We start from the raw sequence: 17112 nt of genomic DNA, 5'->3' as shown, positions 1-17112 counted from the left end.
ACTTAACTGCCAGTTAGAAAGGTAGGGTCTGCTAACCCCCCCCCCGCTGCCTTTAGGCCCCACCCCCTTCGTATCCTAGCAACTCCCTCGGCCAAGATGGCGCCCAGGGCACAGGCAGAGTGCACTTTGGCAGATCATCTAAGATTATAAATATAATTACGATGGTATAATAATACAGAACAATAAAATCTCTACAATCAGGACAGTAAATAAAAGCGCAACACTCTGAAAGCAGGGAAATTGGGAATTCCAGAAAGGAAACAATCAGGGCCAGCTGACACCTCCCAAGAAAGGATTTCCCCCAGGCAGGAAGCAGCCAGGCTTTGAAGTTGCAAGGCCATTAAATTCTAATCAGGGTGGCTAATTGCAGCATTCATACCAGCCGCACCGAGACGATTAATTGCTGTTCAGACTGGCCAACCAAGGGTTCCGCAAGGTAGAAAGCGGCCAGGCTTGCAAGCAGCTCTTTGATTGAGGGTGCTACTCCAGCTACTCCAGAAAACGGCCAGGCTTTGAGGCTGCAAGGCTATTCACTGCTATTCCACCTGGCCAATAAATGATTCCCATAAGCCACAGCAACGCGTGGCCGGGCAAAGCTAGTAATATTCTAATCTCCTCCTTCCTTCCTTTCGGGAAAGGAGGACAACCTCCGGATCGAGGCCTTTGAGGGCGACTCGGAGGAGGAAGAAGAGGAGGCCGAGGAAGGCAGCGGCGGAGAAGCAGCCGGGGACATCCGAGAGCTGAGAGCCAAGAAGCAGGCCTTGACCCGGAAGGTGGCCGAGCAGCAGCGGCGCCAGGACAAGATCCAGGTCATATCATCATCATCATCATTATTATCATCATCATTATTATTATTATTATTATTATTATTATGACACAGCAAACAAGATAGACCTGCTGGATTTCATATCACAAAATCCCAAGTCGAACACTTCCCAAGTGTCTAGGACTGTGTGATGTATTTTCGGATGATGCGCGCAGATACCAGCAGGGTGGCCTTTTGCAGTTGGCAGATCGTAATTTTGTCAATGTCTATTGTTTCCAAATGCCGGCTGAGATCTTTTGGCATGGCACCCAGTGTGCCCATCACCACCGGGACCACCTGCACTGGTTTCTGCCAGAGTCTTTGAAGTTCAATCTTGAGGTCCTGATAGCGGCTGAGTTTTTCCTGTTGTTTTTCGTCAATGCGACTGTCACCTGGGATGGCGACATCAATGATCCAAACCTTGTTCTTTTCCACAACTGTGATGTCTGGTGTGTTGTGTTCCAGAACTTTGTCAGTCTGGATTCGGAAGTCCCACAGTCTCTTTGCGTGCTCATTTCCCAATACTTTTGCAGGTTTGTGATCCCACCAGTTCTTTGCTGCTGGGAGGTGGGACTTGAGGCATAAGTTCCAGTGAATCATTTGGGCCACATAGTTGTGCCTCTGTTTGTAGTCTGTCTGTGCAATTTTCTTACAGCAGCTGAAGATAGGATCCATGGTTTCGTCGGTTTCCTTGCAGAGTCTGCAGTTTGGGTCATCAGCTGATTTTGGCCTTAATTGCCTTTGTTCTGATGTCTTGCTCCTGGGCTGCAAGGATCAGGCCTTCTGTCTCCTTCTTCAGGGTCCCATTCATGAGCCAGAGCCAGGTCTTCTCCTTATCAGCTTTTCCTTCAGTTTTGTCAATCCAGGTCATATCATCATCATCATTATTATTATTATTATTATTATTATTATTATTATTATTAATACCCACTACACGACGCCACACAATTTTTGTTCCCGAGTAATCAATGTCCTTTCCTATTTGGTCCTATCATAATAACACAGGGAACGTTTATTACATATACACATAATAAAAGTGAAAAATGTGTATGTGGCATGGTGTCCACTCACACAGACAGCCTCCGGCCTCCACAAACAGGCTCCCGTTCCCAGTGCTGAGGAGCCACCAAGTCACTCCCTCCCAGGACATTGCAGGTTACAGCGAGCACATCCCAGTGCTCCTTTCTCTCCCTATTTGCATGATCCCACCCACTCCCTCTCCCTTAGCCCTTTCCTGCCCTTTCCTATGGCACACAGCAACTGAACATCCCAGCTAAAATAGCTCATTGAGGTGTGCAAAGCCCAGAATCCCCTATCATCGCTATTCGGGCACCTTGGATAGAAAAATCCAGGCCTTTTGGGGACCCGAGCACCCCGATGGAAATCCCCTTCTTCTTCCTCCTCCGTTTCTCCTCTTCCTAACCCCTTTCGTTCCCCCCTTCCCTCCCTCCCTCCCCGAAGTGCCCAGGGCCCTCTTCCTCCTCCTCCTCCTCCTCCTCCTCCATAACTCTTCCCTTCTCCCCAGCCTTGAACCCGTGCCAAACACATCTGTCTCGCCAGATGCTGCGTGAACTCCGGAGTCTGTGCCGAAGAGGAGGAGGAGGAGGAGGAGGTTGTTGTAAAACAGGGCCCGCAAAGGCCCTTCTGGGAGAGAGGAGGGGGAGCGCCGCCGCGCACATATGCGTCCCCGCCGCCGGCCATTGGCACCCGGCCCAGAACCACCACCGCCGCACCACCGTTCCCTCGTTCCTTCTTCCCTCTCTTTCGCACACTCCTCCGTTTCAGAGGCGAGAGGATGGAGAGGACGGAGCCCGAGGCACATCCGCTTGGGCTCGTCCTCCTCCGTGGTCACTCCCAGGGCAAGCGCAGGGTTATTATTGTTGTGGCTTTGGCCAGGTGGTCACTCACAGACCATCATCATCATTATCATCATTATTATTATTACAGCAGCTTTGGTCATGTGGTCACTCACAGCCCATTATTATTATTATTATTTTATTGTATGACACAGCAAACAAGATAGATATGCTGGATTTCGTTTCAAAAAATCACAAGTCGAACATTATTATTATTATTATTATTATTATTACTACTACTACTATTATTTTATTATGACACAGCAAACAAGATAGATATACTGGATTTCATGTCACAAAATCACAAGTCGAACACTTCCCAAGTGTCTAGGATTGTGTGATGTATTTTCGGATGATGCGTGCAGATCCCAGTAGGGTGGCCTTTTGCAGTTGGCAGATCGTGATTTTGTCAATGTCTATTGTTTCCAAATGCCGGCTGAGATCTTTTGACACGGCACCCAGTGTGCCCATCACCACCGGGACCACTTGCACTGGTTTCTGCTCAAGTTCAATCTTGAGGTCCTGATAGCGTCTGAGTTTTTCCTGTTGTTTTTCGTCAGTGCGACTGTCACCTGGGATGACATCATCATCATTATTATTATTATTATTATTATTATTATTATTATTATTATTATTATTATTATTACAGCAGCTTTGGTCATGTGGTCACACACAGCCCATTATTATTATTATTATTATTATTATTATTATTATTATTATTATTATTATTGCCTTGGTCTTGTGGTCAATCAGAGCATTACAGTATTACAGTAGAGTCTCACTTATCCAACACTCGCTTATCCAACGTTCTGGATTATCCAACGCATTTTTTTAGTCAATGTTTTCAATACATCGTGATATTTTGGTGCTAAATTCGTAAATACAGTAATTACTACATAGCATTACTGCGTATTGAACTACGTTTTCTGTCAAATTTGTTGTATAACATGATGTTTTGGTGCTTAATTTGTAAAATCATAACCTAATTTGATGTTTAATAGGCTTTTCCTTAATCCCTCCTTATTATCCAACATATTCGCTTATCCAACATTCTGCTGGCCCGTTTATGTTGGATAAGTGAGACTCTACTGTGTTATTATTATCTTATTGTATGACACAGCAAACAAGATAGACATGCTGGATTTCGTATCACAAAATCCCAAACTTCCCAAGCGTTTAGGACTGTGTGATATATTTTCGGATGATGCGTGCAGATCCCAGCAGGGTGGCCATTTGCAGTTGGCAGATCGTAATTTATTATTATTATTATTATTATTATTATTATTATTGTGATTATTATTATGTCTTTGGCCTTGTGGTCACTCCCAGAGCATTATTAGTGTTATTGTTATTATGGCAGCTTTGGCCTTGTGGTTATTCACAGACCATTATTATTATTATTATTATTATTATTATTATTATTATTATTATTATTATTGCCTTGGTCTTGTGGTCAATCAAAGCATTATGATGATTTTGATTGTGATTATTATTATTATGCCTTTGGCCTTGTGGTTACTCCCAGAGCATTGTTAGTGTTATTGTTATTATGGCAGCTTTGACTTTGTGGTTACTCACAGACCATTATTATTATTATTATTATTATTATTATTATTATTATTATTATTGCCTTGGTCTTGTGGTCAATCAGAGCATTATTATGATCGTGATTATTATTATCATTATGCTTTTGGCCTTGTGGTCACTCCCAGAGCATTATTAGTGTTATTGTTATTATGGCAACTTTGGCCTTGTGGTCACTCAAAAAGCATCATCATCATCATCATTATTATTATGGCGGTGTTGATGTTGTTGTTACTCCCAGGGCATTATTATTATGCCTTTGGCCATGTGCGCACAGAGCATTGTTATTGTTATTATGGCAGCTTTGGCCTTGTGGTTACTCAGAGAGCATCATTATTATTATTACCACTGCTGTGGCCTTGTGGTCACTCAAAGAGCATTGTTGTTGTTGCTGTTGTTTTTTTGTTGTTGCATCTTTAGCTTTGTCACTCCCAGAGCCTCATAGGAGCCGCAGTGGCGCAATGGGTCGGCGGTTCAAATCCGCGAGACAGGGTGAGCTCCTGTCTGTCAGCCCCAGCTTCCATGCTGGGACATGAGAGAAGCCCCCCACAGGATGGTAACACATCCAAGCCTCCCTTGGGCAACGTCTTTGTAGACAGCCGATTCTCTCACACCTGAAGTGACTTGCAGTATATTCTGAATTTGCTTCTGACACGATAAAAAATCATCATCATTATCCTCATGATTATTATGGCAGCTTATAATAATAATAATATGACAATATAATATAATAATATGATAATTATTTATTATTATTATTATTATTATTGTTATTAATACCCCACTCTATCTTTCTAGAAGGGGAATCAATGGGACGGAACCCCTTCTTGGCCATTGCCGACCCCCCAGCCGAGCCCAAATGCACTTCCCTTTGTTCTCGGTGCGGCATTTCCTGCGCAGCCGAGAAACGCGTCCTCCGCCACCTGAAGCACAACGAGGAGCCTTTTCCTCCGGATGGTCGCGGGGAGAGAGATATTTTTGCAATCTGGGCACCAAGGCAGAGGGGGGCCGGGCCCCGTGGCATCTAAATTTAGCCCCTTTTTCCGCCGCTGGGGAAACAATTGGCCGCAGGGAGGCCGACGTCGCACACCTGACCACAGCGGAAGGGCCGTGGCTCCAGGAAAGCGGCGGCGGCGGCCAGAGAGCGTGGCGCTGGGCACGTCCAGTCCACGGAAAGGCCACGCCGGGCCCTGGAGCTCTCTGCACATGCTCACAGGCTAGCCAAAGGGATGTGCTTGCAAAAGCAGCCTTGGTTTACTCCTAGGTTGTGCCGTGAGTGGCGCTCTGCACATGCTCAGGAGCACTCCGGGTGCCGTCTGCAGCTACCCCCGGCCCTTGTTCCTAAGTCTTTCCTTCCATCTTTCCATCTATCCATTTTTCCTTCCGTCTCTCTCTCTCTCTCTTGTCCCTTACTTGCTCATAGGTGGAGCTTTCGATGACACTCTGCACATGCTCAGGAGCACCATCATTGTCTTGTGCATTGCTTCATCCATCCAACCATCACGTGTTTCCTTCCATGCCTCTCTCTCGTCCCTTGACTTGCTCAGTGACACTCTGCACATGCTCAGGAGCACCGTCATTGTCTTGTGCATTGCTTCATCCATCCAACCATCACGTGTTTCCTTCCATGCCTCTCTCTCGTCCCTTGACTTGCTCAGTGACACTCTGCACATACTCAGGAGCACTGTCATTCTCTTGTGCAGTGCTTCATCCATCCAACCATCAAGTGTTTCCTTCCATGCCTCTCTCTTCTCCCTTGACTTGCTCATAGGTGGAGCTTTAATTAACACTCTGCACATGCTCAGGAGCACCGTCATTCTCTTGTGAAATACCCCTTCTATCTCTCCATGCTTCCTTCCATCCCTCTCTCTTCTCCCTTGACTTGCTCATAGGTGGAGCTTTAATTAACACTCTGCACATGCTCAGGAGCCCCTCCAGTCTCGGCTTGCTCTCTGCACATGCTCAGTCTCTGCTTCCATCTTTCCTTCCTTTCGTCCCAAGGCAAGAGGAGCCTCTCTCTCTTTCTGGCGGTCAGCCGGTCAGAGGACTTGGCAGCCTCCGGAGGCACATCCTGCGTCCCCCCGGCGTCCATCCTCCGGCCTCTCCAGAGGGCAGGATGGGACGTGACGGACGGCACAAGGCTGGCCGGACGCTGCCAAGAAGCCCCTCTCGGGCACCGGCACCGGGTTCAAAGGCCGAGGGGAGCACTTCCTCCCCAAACGTGACGCCTTTCATTGCCCTTGAGACATGCCTAGTCCTCATTCCATATTATTATTATTATTATTATTATTATTATTATTATTATTATTATTAGAAACACAACAAGATGAGTCCACAGAAGACACTCTGCTGGCTGTTGTATTGGATCACACAAGTGTTGTTGTTATTATTATTATTATTATTATTATTATTATTATTATTATTATTAATGTTGTTATTTCTTCTTCTCGTCGCAGGCGGTGCTGAAGGACCAGGCCAAAGTGCGGCAGATGGAGCTGGAGATCCAGCCGGTCTTCCTGGTGCCGGACACCAACGGCTTCATTGACCACTTGGGCAGCCTGCTCCAGTTGCTTGAATGCCGTCAGTTCATCCTGGTGGTGCCCCTCATCGGTGAGTCCGCGGGAAAGGGATCAAGGGAGCCATAACGGACCCCAAACCGAACGCGAGCCGGGAGTGTCATGCAGCGGCGTAAAAGGCCAATGCGATCCCAGGCTGCATCCATAAGGGTCTAGTGTCCAGTTCAAGGGAAGGCATTGTCCCACTCTATTGGTCAGTCATTGCCTATGTCCAGTTTTGAACAAAGCAATTTTACAAGGAGGAAGGCTTTCTTTTTAGGCATGTTCAACCTGTGGAACTCCCTGCCACATGAACTTGTAAACACAGATCTAATAATAAGAATAATAACAACAACATTAAGAATATAAGAATATTATAAATGACAATAATAATAATATAATAATATAATATAATAAACAATACTAAATGTATATATTCAGAGATGGATGTCAGACTCTTAGACCTAATGTGTATGTGTGCTGTGATGTTATGTACATATAATAATAATATTGAGAGACAGATCTCAGACACTTGGACCTATTCTGTATGTGTGCTGTGATGTTATGTACATTTAATAATAATAATATATAATATATAATAAATAATAAATAATAAATTTATATATTCAGTGATGGATCTTGGACACTTGGACCTAATGTGCATGTGTGCTGTGATGTTATGCACATATACTGTGTAATAATAATATTGAGAGATGAATCTCAGACACTTGGACCTATTCTGTATGTGTGCTGTGATGTTATGTACATTTAATAATAATAATAATAATAATAATAACATAATATAATATAATTATTATAATTATATATAATAAATAATAAATTTATATATTTAGTGACAGATCTCAGACACTTGGACATAATGTGCATGTGTGCTGTGATGTTATACACATATAATAATAATCATAATAATAATAATAATCATAATATTTATTACCCATGGGGTACAACACGGCTGAAATACATACCTCAAGCACACAATGGCTAAAACACATTTATTAAAAGACATGTTACAATATATATATAGTATATATGATATAGTATGATATATATATATATATATATATATATATATATATATATATATGAGATATAGTACAATATAGTAATTTAATGCTTATATTGTGCTATGCTATTAATATATTGTATGTACATTTGATTTGTAAGCTGCTCTGAGTCCCCTTTGGGACTGTAATAAATAAATAAATGTAATAAATAAAATATTTTTATTTATACCCCACTTTGTCTTTCGCAAAGTAGCAGCATAACCATTTCGATAGAAAGATACAAATACTATAATAATAATAATAATAATAATAATAATAATAATAATTTTATTTATTACCCATGGGGTATAACACGGCTGAAATACATATCTCAAGCACACAATGGCTAAAACACATTTATTAAAAGACATATTACAATATATACATAGTATATATGATATAGTATGATATATATATATATATATGATATAGTACAATATAGTAATTTAATGCTTATATTGTGCTATGCTATTAATATATTGTATGTACATTTGATTTGTAAGCTGCTCTGAGTCCCCTTTGGGACTGTAATAAATAAATACATAAATGTAATAAATAAAATATTATTATTATTTATACCTCACTTTATCTTTCGCGAGGGGGGCTCAACATAAAAGTAGCAGCATAACCATTTCGATAGAAAGATACAAATACATAAGTTTTTCAAAAACCGTTCAAATTAGATTTAAAATGACGGGTGGGGTCATTTTAATGACCCATTAATGACATAATGAGAGGCATAAATTATGTTACGCCTTATACGCAATTTCACGAGGTCCTTAGGATCCCCGTCCAGCGGGATGGGCATCTGCCAGGAGGGATCGAATGGCGTCTTTCTCCCCGGCGGAAGCCTTGCATGGCCTTTAGAGATGGCTCCCAACTCTGGGATGTTCTCTCCGGCCGTCCTCGCTTTTTTTTGTCCTTATAAAGCCGCCGTCGGAGCAGGAGGCCAAAGCTGGTTCCTGTTATTGGTAAACAGGCTCCTCGCCCTGGCAGATCAACCAAGCCTGCCGCTGGGTGGTCCGGCATGCGTGGCGGAGGCACAGATCCCACGGCTCCCTCCCAGGAATGGGGGTCAAGGGGCCCGCCTTGGCCTCCGTCCCGTAGCCAGGGGCACCGCGGGCCCATATCGCCTTGCAAGGGAGCCCCGAAGGCCATCCAGTCCCACCCTGCCCGGCCAGGCAAGAACGATCTATCGTTCCCCATTATTATCTATGGGGATTATTACACTATGCGACACTGGGATATAAATGTCATTTCCTAATTGGTTCAATCATAAAAACATGGGGAAAGTTTATTAAAGTGCAAAAACTTCCTTCTTGCGGGAGTGACTCAAGCAATTCGACCGAGTTTGGGGCAGCCAGTAACGCTTTCAAACCAGGAACAGGAAATAGTTTCTTATATACCATTACTACATTATTATTATTATTATTTGATACACAACAGGATGAGCACACAGCAAACAAGATCACTATGCTGGCTGTTGTGTTGGGTTACACATCGGACACTTCCCAAGTGTCTAGGATTATTATTATTATTATTATTATTATTATTATTATTATTATTGAATCCTTGCATTGGAAGGGACCCAGAAAGACCATCCAGTCCAACCTTGTTCTGCCAGGCAGGAAGATAGCGTTACTAAATTTATTTATTATTATTATTTTATTTTATTTTATTATATATTATTATTATTATTATTATTATTATTGAATCCTAGTGTTGGAAGGGACCCAGAAAGGCCATCCAGTCCAACCTTGTTCTGCCAGGCAGGAAGATAGCGTTACTAAATTTATTTATTATTATTATTTTATTTTATTATATATTATTATTATTATTATTATTATTATTATTATTATTATTATTATTGAATCCTAGCGTTGGAAGGGACCCAGAAAGGCCATCCAGTCCAACCTTGTTCTGCCAGGCAGGAAGAGATAGTTACTAAATTTATTTATTATTATTGTTGTTGTTATTTTATTGTATGACACAGCAAACAAGATAAACATGCTGGATTTCATATCACAAAATCACAAGTCGAACACTTTGCAAGTGTCTAGGACTGTGTGATGTATTTTCGGATGATGCGTGCAGATCCCAGTAGGGTGGCCTTTTGCAGTTGACAGATCGTAATTTTGTCAATGTCTATTGTTTCCAAATGCTGGCTGAGATCTTTTGGCACGGCAAAATTATATTATTATTATAATTATTATTATTATTATTATTACTGTTTTTATTATTGTGGAATTTTAAAGTTGGAAGGGACTCCCAAAAGCCATCCAGTCCAACTTGCCAGGCACGAAGATAGCATTACATCATTATTGTTGTTGTTGTTGTTGTTGTTGTTGTTGAATCCTAGTGTTGGAAGGGACCCCCAAAGACCATCCAGTCCAGCCTGCCAGGCAGGAAGATAGCATTACATCATCATCATCATCATCATCATTATTATTGTTGTTGTTGTTGCTGTTGAATCCTAGTGTTGGAAGGGACCCCCAAAGACCATCCAGTCCAGCCTGCCAGGCAGGAAGATAGCATTACATCATCATCATCATCATCATCATTATTATTGTTGTTGTTGTTGCTGTTGAATCCTAGTGTTGGAAGGGACCCCCAAAGACCATCCAGTCCAGCCTGCCAGGCAGGAAGATAGCATTACATCATCATCATCATCATCATTATTATTATTGTTGTTGTTGTTGCTGTTGAATCCTAGTGTTGGAAGGGACCCCCAAAGACCATCCAGTCCAGCCAGCCAAGCAGGAAGATAGCATTACATTATTTTTATTCTTATTATTATTACTGAATTCTATCATTGGAAGCGACCCCCCCCAAAGATGGACCAGTCCAACTCCCTTCTGCCAGGCACAGTTTGATCCCTCCCAAGAGATGGCCATCCAGCCCCTAATTGGTGAGAGCCACTTGGAAGCTGGAGACGCTAAGGGTTAATGCTAGGGTTTTGAGGGTGGGGGGAGTTGAAGTCTTCTTTGGCTCCTCTCCTACATTATTCCCCTCCGAATCCTCCTCGAACCCGTGACCCGGCCTCTGCTGAGCGGGAGCGCAAACAAGGCTCCTCTTCCCCCCTTTGAAGGCGGCTGTGTTTGGCTTGGAAGCGGATGGAAGGGGAGCGGGTTCCGATGATGCCAGGCCTTCTCTGGTCAGCGAGGAGACTCCCAAAAGCCCCTTTCCTTGCACACTCGCCTTCGCACACTCTTCGCACGCCCTCCGAGGGAGCGGTGCATTCTTCCCACTTGATCTCAGTGTTTTGTTTTTTGGCTGGAAGGACCAAACTCGGTTAACCGTCTCAGTGGCGAGTGCGAGGAGGCACCAGCAGACAGAATAATAATAATAATAATAATGATATTATTATTATTATTATTATTATTATTATTTTAATTTTATTATTATAACCGTCTCAGTGGCAAGTGCGAGGAGGCGCTAGCAGAGAATAATAATGATATTATTATTATTATTATTATTATTATTATTATTATTATTATTATTTTAATTATATCATTATTGTATTATTATTATAACCGTCTCAGTGGTAAGTGCGAGGAGGCGCCAGCAGACAAAATAATAATGATATTATTATTATTATTATTATTATTATTATTATTATTATTATTATTTTAATTATATCATTATTGTATTATTATTATAACCGTCTCAGTGGTAAGTGCGAGGAGGCGCCAGCAGACAGAATAATAATGATATTATTATTATTATATTAATGATATTATTATTGTATTATTATTATAACCGTCTCAGTGGCGAGTGCAAGGAGGCGCCAGCAGACAGAATAATAATGATATTAGTATTATTATTATTATTATATTAATAATTATATTATTATTGTATTATTATTGTATTATTATTATAACCGTCTCAGTGGTGAGTGCGAGGAGGCGCTAGCAGACAGAATAATAATGATATTATTATTATTATTATTATTATTATTATTATTATTATTAATTATATTATTATTGTATTTTTATTATAACCGTCTCAGTGGCAAGTGCGAGGAGGCGCCAGCAGACAGAATAATAATGATATTATTATTATATTAATTATATTATTATATTAATAATAATAATAATAATAATAATAATAATAATAATAATACCTATATTTGTCATTTGTCCTGTTCTGAGTACAGCTTAGTGTCGTGTTTTAAGAGAAAGAAGTGAGATATTCATCATCCTCATTGGGATGATGATAATGATAATGCCCATTGATGGTGCTGAGGGCTATTATGATTACAGTAGAATCTCGCTTATCCAACATAAACAGGCTGGCGGAACGTTGGATAAGCGAAAATGTTGGATAATGATGGATTAAGGAAAAGCCTATTAAAAGTCAAATTACGTTATGATTTTGCACATTAAGCACCAAAACATCATGTCGACAGAAAAGGCAGTTCAATACATGCTAACATTATGTAGTAATTACTGTATTAATTAATTTAGCACCAAAACATTGCTGTATATTGAAAAGCTTGATTACAAAAACATTGACTCCTAAAAGGCCGACTGTGTTGGATAATACAGAACTTTGTATGAGAGAAGGTTGGATAAGCGAGACTACTGTATTTCCATTTCCATTGATGGTAACGATGATTATGGTTATCATTGTTATTTCCATTAATGATGGTGATGATGATAGTATGCATTGATGGTGACGACAGCTATTATTATTATTATTATTTTATTGTATGACACAGCAAACAAGATAGATATGCTGGATTTTGTTTCACAAAATCACAAGTCGAACACTTCCCAAGTGTCTAGGACTGTGTGATGTATTTTCAGATGATGTGTGCAGATCCCAGTAGGGTGGCCTTTTGCATGATGCATTATTATTATTATTATTATTATTATTATTATTATTATTATGAAGTTATTTTTCCATTGATGATGATGATAATATGCATTCCAGATGAAGAGGGCTATTATTATTATTATTTCTATTTCTATTTCTATTTATGGTAACGATGATGATGACACTGATTATTATTTCCATTGATGCTGATGATAATATGCATTGATGGTGACAACAGCTATTATTATTATTATTATTATTATTATTATTATTATTATTATTTCCATTGATGATAATATGCACTGATGACAACAGCTATTATTACTATTGTAACAGTGATGATTATTATTTCCATTGATGATTATGATAATATGCATTGATGGCGACAACAGCTATTATTATTTATATTATTATGAAGTGATTATTTCCATTGATGATTGTGATAATATGTATTGATGGCGACAACAGCTATGATTATTTATATTATTATGAAGTGATTATTTCCATTGATGATTGTGATAATATGCATTGATGGCGACAACAGCTATTATTATTATTATTATTATTATTATTATTATTATGAAGTGATTATTTCCATTGATGATTGTGATAATATGCATTGATAGCGACAACAGCTATTATTATTATTATTATTATTATTATGAGATTATTATTTCCATTGATGATGATAATATGCATTGATAGTGATGACAGCTATTATTATTATTATTATTATTATTATGAGGTTGTTATTATTTCTATTGATGATTATGATGATAATATGCATTGATGGTGACGACAGCTATTATTATTATTATTGTTATTATGAGGTTATTATTATTTCCATTGATGATTGTGATAATATGCATTGATGACGACAACAGCTATTATTATTATTATGAGGTTATTATTATTTCCATTGATGGTGATGATAATATGCATTGATAGTGACAACAGCTATTATTATTGTTATTATTTCCAGTGATTATGGTGATGATGATGGCTAATTTTATCATTATTTCCATTGATATTGATATTGATGACGACGGTTCGTATTGATGATGGCTATTATTAGTATTATTGGTACCCTGTCTCCTTCTCTTAAAGTGGACAAATGAGCAATACAAACGGTATTTTCCGTCCGAAAGGAATGCTCTCCTCTTCCTAAACCAACTGGGTCTGGCATGAGAGCGAATGGATGTCATCCCAGAATATGATTTCTTCAATTAGGGCTGGAAAGAGGACCCCGAAGGTCATCCAGACCACCCCAAGGGTTGCTGAAGGGATGCGGTTTCATCTCTCTCTCTGTGTGTGTGTGTCTGTCTCTCTAGTGATCAACGAGCTGGACGGCCTGGCCAAGGGCCCCTCGGAGGGGGAGCCGCGGGCGGGGGGCTACGGGCGGCTGCTCCAGGACCGGGCCCGCAAGGCGGTGAACTTCCTGGAGTCCCGCTTTGAGCGCAGGGACAGCTACCTCCGGGCCCTGACCAGCCGCGGCAACGAGCTCGAGTCCATCGCCTTCCGCTCCGAAGACCTCTCCCAGCAGCAGCAGGTGGGTCCCACCCAGGGGACGGGGAACAGCACCAGAGGTGTCCTTTGGAGCCTGCCTGCCTGCCTTCCTTCCTTCCTTCCTTCCCCGCTTTCTCTTCTTCTTTCTTCCCTCTTCTTTCTCTTTTTCTCTCCTTCTTTTCCTTCCTTTCTTTTCTTCCTCCCTTCCTTTCTGTCCTTCTTTCCTCTTTATCTTCCTTTCCTTCTTCCCTTCCTCTCTGGCCTTTCTCCCTTCTACAGTCTCTTTCCTTCCTTCCCCTTTTTCTCTTCTCCTTTCTTCCCTCTCCTTCCTTCCTTCCTTCCTTCCTTCCTTCCTTCCTTCCTCTCTCCCTCCTCCTCTGTCCTTCCTTCTATTCTCTTTTCCACCTTCCTACCTCTTCTCTTTCTTGCCTTCCTTCCTTCCTTCCTTCCATCCATCCATCCATCCATCCATCCCCTTTCTCTTCCTCCCTCTTCACTCTTTCCCACCTTCCTCCTTTTCTCTTTCTCACCTTCCTTCCATCCATCCATCCTCTCTTTCTCTTCCTCCCTCTTCTTTCTCGCCTTCCTTCCTTCCCTCCGTCCATCACCTCTTTCTCTCCTTCCTTCCTTCCTTTCTTAATAATAATAATAAGTTTATTTATATCCCGCCTCCATCTCCCCCGAAGGGGACTCGGGGCGGCTTACAGCAAAATCGGATACAAAACAATACAAAATAAAATATGAAACATCAGAGAACAAAACCAGTAATAATATATACACAGCAACCGGGGGGGGAAAAACAAAACCACAACACGGTATTAAAACATCGAATTAAAAACAATGAGGTTGCAATAGTGGATAGGGTACACACATTGGGTAGAGAGGAGCCCTGAATTCATATCAAGTAATCAGGAAAAGAGCGACCAGTACAAAAGGTCGAGGAGTATAGTTGTAATCATGATGGGAATAGGCGATCTTAACCAAAGGCCTGGGTGAAAAGCCAGGTTTTCAGGCTCCTTCCATCCATCCATCTATCCCATCCCTCCATCCCCTCTTTCTCTTCCTCCCTCTTCACCCTCTTTCCTCCCTTCTTCCAGGGCAACAACGATGACCTGATCCTCTCCTGCTGCCTCCATTACTGCAAGGACAAGGCCAAGGACTTCATGCCCGTCAACAAAGGTACAGAAAGACACCCGTATGCCTGGCCGCCGTTGTCCTCTCGGCCCTTCCCCCAGATTCCCGGGGGCTTAACTTGTCATCTGGGCGGAGGGCGGTGTTTACGCTTGGGGGGATTAGTGGCGGATGGGGCCTGACAGCCTCTGGTTCCTAACAAGGGGAGGGAGGGGGGGATGGCGGAGGGATCCAGATGGACGAAGGCCAACCCCCCTCCTCCTCCTCTTCTTCCTCCAGACGACCCCATCCGCCTCCTGCGCGAAGTGGTCCTGCTGACGGACGACCGCAACCTCCGCGTCAAGGCCTTGACGCGCAACGTGCCCGTCCGGGACATCCCGACCTTCCTGCGGTGGGCCCAGGAGGGCTGAGCCAGGGCGCCCGGACCCCTTCCTTGGGCAGCCTCAAGACCCCGCGCAGGACGGGGAGGAAGCTCTGTCGGCGCCGCTCCTTGCCGCCAAACACAGGGGCCCGGCGGCGCCAACGCCAACCAGGCCGCCGCGCCCCGAGGTCCGTCCCACGAACAATAAAGCCCACCTAAATGGCCGTTGCTGTGGGTGCGAGAGAGAGAGAGAGAGAGAGAGAGAGATAGCGGGCGCCATGGGACGATGCCCGGCCCGCATTGGAAGGTTGTTGTCGCCGTCGTTCTGGGAAACTGCGTGTCAGGGGAGGGGGGCCTTGGCCTTCCCTTTCTCCGAGAGTTGGGCCCTTCCGCTGTTTGTTTCCCCACAAACAACCCTGCGAGGTAGGCTTATTCTAGCGCTAAATTCCCCCTTAGATTGGGATGATCGTCCCCATTAGGTTTATCCTAGTGTTGAGAATGTGAGGGCCCTTTAAGAGCCATCTAGAAAGTCCCGCCTCTTTTTGGTTCCCTTATGAAACCCCACAAACAGCCCTGCGAGGTAGGCTTATTCTAGCGTTATATCCCCCCATTAGATTGACATCATCATCTTCGATCCATCATCAACCCCGTTAGATTTTTCCTAGAGTTGGGAATGTGAGGGCCCTTTAAGAGCCGTCCAGAAAGTCCCGTCTGTTTGGTTCCCTTATGAAACCCTACAAACAACCCTGCGAGGTAGGCTTATTCTAGCGCTATATCCCCCCGTTAGACTGACATCTTCACTTCTGATCCGTAGATTGACATCCTCCTTATTGACGTCTCTTCCACCACTTTATTTGCATCAAAAAATGTACACAAAAATTGCATCCCATCCCCAAAATACAAGCTCCATCATCCTTAGTCCGTGTCCATAAAGGGGAGGAGGATAGTGGGCTTTTTTGGGGTGGAAGGAGATGGTCTTAATGGGAGAATTTGCCTGGAAAAGGGGACCGCAATGGTATAATATTTGATTGTTTTGGTGTGGGAGGGGGCTTAAGATGACTCGTAACCCATTTCCCCCCAAAAAGGGAACTTGGCTTCGGATAGGAACGTCCCGACTGTTTGGAACCCCAGAAAAGTAATGTTGGGGTGCTCCATCCCCACCGAGTTGGGTTAGGGGTCCCGCTTTGGGTTTGGTTTGTGACTTTTATTATAAGTTGTTGTTGTCGTTGTGTTGTTTTCCTTAATAAAGACCTTTTAGCAAGGAAGACCCTCGTCGGCGAGACCGTTTGTTATCCATCCGCCCTATTTGCGGCTTCAAAGGGTCCAAGCAGAGGCGTTGAAAAGAAAAGGGGTAAGTTTGGGGTCCCTTAAAGGGGACCCTCTCCGTCTTAACACTCACCTCTCTCTAACGGCTTCCCATCGTCCACAAAAA

General features: G+C 42.5%; 1 protein-coding gene across 2 annotated transcripts in view; it reads left to right on the top strand.

Moving 5' to 3' along the window:
- Positions 1-16945, top strand: part of smg6 (SMG6 nonsense mediated mRNA decay factor) — a 79939-nt gene extending 62994 nt beyond the window's left edge. For both annotated transcript variants that reach the window (XM_062958872.1, XM_062958871.1), the window contains exons 15-19: positions 639-809; positions 6702-6855; positions 14014-14231; positions 15286-15367; positions 15599-16945. In XM_062958872.1, the coding sequence (XP_062814942.1) occupies positions 639-809; positions 6702-6855; positions 14014-14231; positions 15286-15367; positions 15599-15729 (756 nt within the window). In that variant the 3' untranslated portion in view covers positions 15730-16945. The remainder of the gene's footprint in view (positions 1-638; positions 810-6701; positions 6856-14013; positions 14232-15285; positions 15368-15598) is intronic.
- The last annotated feature ends 167 nt before the right edge of the window (positions 16946-17112 follow it).

Source organism: Anolis carolinensis, unplaced genomic scaffold (assembly GCF_035594765.1).
Source record: "Anolis carolinensis isolate JA03-04 unplaced genomic scaffold, rAnoCar3.1.pri scaffold_7, whole genome shotgun sequence".
Lineage (NCBI taxonomy): Eukaryota > Metazoa > Chordata > Lepidosauria > Squamata > Dactyloidae > Anolis > Anolis carolinensis.
Note: the sequence above shows the minus strand (reverse complement) of the source record. Positions and strands in the feature narration are given on the sequence as shown.